General features: G+C 36.4%; 1 protein-coding gene across 11 annotated transcripts in view; it reads right to left on the bottom strand.

Moving 5' to 3' along the window:
• Positions 1 to 5,000, bottom strand: part of Crag (DENN domain-containing protein Crag) — a 61,627-nt gene that overhangs the window by 14,925 nt on the left and 41,702 nt on the right. For 8 of the 11 annotated variants that reach the window (XM_070130592.1, XM_070130594.1, XM_070130597.1 and 5 more), the window contains 3 exons: positions 4,772 to 5,000; positions 3,051 to 3,191; positions 1 to 112 (listed from right to left, as the gene is read on the bottom strand). The exon at positions 1 to 112 is cut by the window's left edge and continues 38 nt beyond it; the exon at positions 4,772 to 5,000 is cut by the window's right edge and continues 920 nt beyond it. In XM_070130592.1, coding sequence (XP_069986693.1) covers positions 1 to 112; positions 3,051 to 3,191; positions 4,772 to 5,000 — 482 coding nt within the window. The remainder of the gene's footprint in view (positions 113 to 3,050; positions 3,192 to 4,771) is intronic. The other 3 variants (XM_070130596.1, XM_070130601.1, XM_070130602.1) reach the window with 3 other exon arrangements.

Below are 5,000 nucleotides of genomic sequence, written 5' to 3'. Positions count from 1 at the left end.
TATGGCCTCACGAATCTCTCCAAACCTCTTGGAAAAGGAAGTCACTGCTGATTTGACGCTGCTAATGCTCCCAGATATAATTTCATTCTTGCGGTAGTTAAAATTCCCAGGGCTGAAATAAGAAAGCAAGGTAAGATTCACGAAAAACCTGCATATGAGCTTATGTCATAGTTAAAATACTGCTTAAAATGGAAATGTAAATATCATCCACTTCTCATGTGAATAATGCCTGTGCACGCATGCACGCAGTAAATGGACACATACATGCACATATACACACGCATGTATAATGCCACATGCATGCAAACTTGTGTGCACGTGCACACACACACACTTCCACTCCCACTCACTCAAGCATGTGGACAAACATAAGAAAAAATCCACAGAACCAAAGATGCAATATATCTTTTTTGGTTCTTTTTCCTGAACTTGATCTTGTGATATATGTTATTATTTCATACTTCTCATACTTTTTAAGATCCATTTTTTTCTACAGCAGTCCATTTACTTTTGTAATGCAGAGTAAATGACAAAATCATAAACAGTACTTCTTTCACAAACTGAAATCACAAATAATTTAGAATCCTATCTAAATTCCAAGAAATATGGGCAACAGACCTTTTGGTCTCAACTGCAGCCCCATAAATAAAAGGAAAGAGAAAGAGGCTGGAAAAATGGGGAGTGTAACATACATATCACTTTCAACAGGGCTCTTAAAAAAACAAAAACAAAAGTAAAAACAAACTCACATCCCCTGTATAAGGCACAAACAAAAATGGCTCTATGTAGCCACCCTTCACACTAAGAAAAACAGCCAACACTAAGCCTTGCATGATACAACTGAGAAACTAATTTCCATCTGGCAAACAAAAACCCTAATGCACTATATAAGCAACTTACTGAATCATGCAATAACTATACACTATGTACAGAAGTTCCTCACTCACTCTCTGTCTTGATCAATCATTACAAAGAGGGAGTTATCTTTTATCAATTATATGTTATACAAGAGCAAGAAAAACCTTTGCACAAAAATCAATTACAACTTGTAACATAAATATAAGGGGAAAAAGTCATGCTACCCCCTTACATGGCCACATGGCCATAAGCTCTTGATGAGCAGTATCATGAGGATTATAAGGAAGATCAATTAAATTGGATCCGGGTGACATGGATGTCTTATAAAAAAAAATTGGCCAAGGGGCGAGTGATGGGAATGTCTCATGGAAAAACTTTGGGTAAGGGGTGGGTGAAAGGATCGTCTTATGGGAAATTGTTGCCAAGTGTCGAGTGATAGGAACATCTAGACATAAGTACACAAAGCAACTGGAGTGGTATTGATCAGGTGGCTCAGATACTTGTTCATGAGCTACTGCAGGATTTCCACAGGTCAATGAACGTGAATTTTACCATCCGTCAATAATGCCTGGGAGAGAGTAGTTTCCAAGGAACACTATGTCCATTTGCAGGTACCTATTCCTGTCCACTGTTACCGGCTGTGTTGGGTGTGTTATGGAAAATTGAATGATTTGAATATATGAAAAATAACACAATGTTACTTATTGTTACGGTAACCATACAGAATGTACATATCCTAAAAAGATAATATGGAGTCTACTTAACAAAAATATTCTATTATCTCTTGATACAGCATAACAAATGAAAAACATAGATCTCAGGAAAATGGGAAAATGGCAAAACAGCAGAAATGTATCTGCAAAAAAGGGCTAATAGCATTATGAAGAGGAGGCAAGGAGTCTTAATATTGCGCATCAGTATTCGTTTGGGTCAGGCATGCATGCCATAAACCCAGGACAAATACCACTCAAGGAAGCCTTATGCCTAGATTTTGTTCCACGGACGTGCCACATGGCACCCAGATCCAACAGGTTAATAAAGACATTCTGTTAATTATACTGCAAAAGAAAGAAAAGAGAAATAAAGGAAAATAGGGGTACAAACAAGACTTACCATTTTTTCAGCTTTCTGGCACAGTAAGGAAGAAGGTAAAATCAAACAAAAGAAAAAAATTACAATGAAACCAACCCCAATCGGGAGATAAATAACAATCTCACCTTGAAAATGCTTCTGATTTTTTACAGTTAACAAATATATATATATATATATATATATATATATATATATATATATATATATATATATATATATATATATATATATATATATATATATATATATATATATATGACCCTAGCTAACACCTAACATTACTGCCAACACCTATTTCAGAATAAAATGTGATCCAGCAGACCTTTCTGTATGTTCATTGCTACCTTCACTGCCTCCATCTAACTCTGTAACAAACTCAAGCTTTATCTAACATTTGCTTGCACTGCCTTTGTTTGCTCTAGAAAATATGACCAAACCTCACAACTAGGTTTTTGTGCCTAAACAATTGTGAATATAACTCATACAAATATGAAATGCACAGATACTAAGAATCTACAGAAATGCATAGACAGTCATAGTTACACCTCAGTATCTAACATTTTGGCAATATGAAATTTGTTTTCAATTAAAGATATACCAGTTACCTAATTTCTATATACATCTGACCCTTCACATTCCTACACACTCGGCTATAGTTAAAATCAATGATTGTCTTCTCCAGATATTGCTAGTACAATAATGCTAGCCTACAACTGGACTATAACAGTTGCATCCTTCCTAAGACTTTATTGTTTGAACTTGTGCTGTAATATACATACTGTATATGTTGTGTGTGTAAATTTTACATGCTTATATGTAAATCTATCTCTCAATATAATTAAAGTAATTTCAAATAATCAAAAAGAGCCCTTAACAAGACTGTCTCTCAAAGAATAGAGCAATCCCTGTATGATTTCTTTAACAAGTCTCAGCAGCATCTTTTTCTTATATATCCTAAAAGAGCAAGCCTATCCACAGACAAAATAGACTGAAAAACCATCTTTCATATCATGAGCTCTGTCTCCAGTAACTCCAGTAGTTCTCATTGGTTTTAGTTACCTGCCCTCCTTTTCCTTGAAAAGCAAAGCACTGAGACTTACCTGTACTGGCCAAGATCTGCCATGGCTGGGTCGAGGTACTGTGAGCGAAGGTGCTCTATCTGTTTAGAGGCTTGGCGAAGACCCTCTGTGGCCATGGTGGAAGCCATGTTCGAAGCCAAGCCCAGACGACTGCTACTGTTACTGTAACACCATATGTCTGAGGCTACAGTGACAACTGATACAATACTGATGGCTATCAAATCAGGATAGGCTATCATCACCTACATAGCCAAGGCATACAGCAAGACTTGAGGGGAATTGAAATGCATTAGTAACGAGAATGATAAAATTAGTTCAATTGTAGTTTATTAAGCCGTGCAATTAGCTGTGTGAGGCCATTAATTGAATCATTTCAGATTTATTTTCCAGTATCCATTTAGCGATCTCTTCTAAACCTTGAAAAACTAAGACTTAAGTATACTCTTATGTCAAAAAAATTGGGAAAATCTTAACACCAAAATACTGAATATTTGTTTTGGCATTTCTCTTTAACCGCGGGTGGCATGTATGAACCTGCCATGGCTGGTGTGGACCAAGTGGTGGGTAGCAATGCAACATGATCATTCCCGCATTGGTGGCTCATTGTACAGAGCTTGTTTTTCTCCAGTAGTAGCATCATCATATGTATGGTGAAACTTTTAGGCAATAGCATGTAATGGAGGGTAAACCTTCACATTCTGGTAATTCTTTAAAATTAAATAAAAATATAAACTTTATGAGCCTAATGTTGCCCACAAACTACTATATGAACTGGGTGCAAACTGGGGAAACTGATGATGTGTGCCAACAACCCCATGTTAATGGTCCACTAGCCAAATATCTAACCCGGGTTTAATGGGTTAATCAACTTCAAATGCAGCGCTGTACTATGATAAAAATTCTGAGCAGATAATCATCTAAGGTCAAAATAACACAAAGTTTTCCCCTTTGCTGTAGGTAAGGATAGCCCTCTGTTGCCATTTCAACTTGAGTGCATGTTTCTTCATCATGCAAGAGGAACATTTAACTACAGTGACATCTAAAAGCATTTTATGTGACAATTATGAAACAGAAAGCTAAATATCTACATATACATTACTTGATCAATAAAATAATATGAACTAAATAAAATACATATATCCATTCCATAAATAAATATGATGAAAAATAAATACTGAATTAATAAAACTACTCTAATTTATTAAAACTAAATTCCTAAGATAATTTTCAATAAGGGAAGTGAATAATCAAAACAAATACACACAGAAAAATATTAGTAATACTGAAACAGTAAAATAAAATTCATCACTTCAGAGATTTTTGGTCAGCCAAAATAAAGTACAAAAGCTTTTCATGACTGGTTAAAAAAAACAGGATATGCACAATTTCCTTGAAGTTGCCAATGTAAATGATGCATATGCTATTGAAATCCATGAATTCAGAGGTTGTATCACTGAATATGGTTATTCTGGCTTCCTTTAATGCCAGGGACAAGGGAAAGATAACAGAAACTAAAGATAAATGGTCTGGAAAAAATTCTGAAACTTAAAGCATGTTTATCAGCTTGGCAATGCTATGCCTTGACTGAAACTGAGCTTAACCTGAATTCATGAGTTTCAGTTTCTGCACCAAAAAAATTGTGATGAAGGATGCAATTAGTTTACCTACATTCCAGCACGTGATATGAATGTTATAAATGCCAGATACTAGGGTAAATGCTCCTGCAGGAGGAGTTGCGTTACCTGAAGGAGATCTTTAGGGATGGCCAGGTAGGAGTGGCAGACACGAGGGCAGAGTTTGGAGGGTCGTCAGACTGTGGTCGGTCATGTGGAAGTGCACGGTTGGGGGAGGAGGAGTGAGAGGTGTGGGTTGGACTAGGAGAGGGAGACAATGCCCATAGGGAGTTGGCTGATCTTTTCACTTGCTGTTTCATGGATACACCGCTACGACTGCTGAATGTGGCACTACGCG

This window comes from Penaeus vannamei, chromosome 15 (assembly GCF_042767895.1).
Source record: "Penaeus vannamei isolate JL-2024 chromosome 15, ASM4276789v1, whole genome shotgun sequence".
Lineage (NCBI taxonomy): Eukaryota > Metazoa > Arthropoda > Malacostraca > Decapoda > Penaeidae > Penaeus > Penaeus vannamei.
The sequence above is the reverse complement of the archived record's forward strand: the minus strand, read 5'-3'. Positions and strand labels throughout refer to the sequence as shown.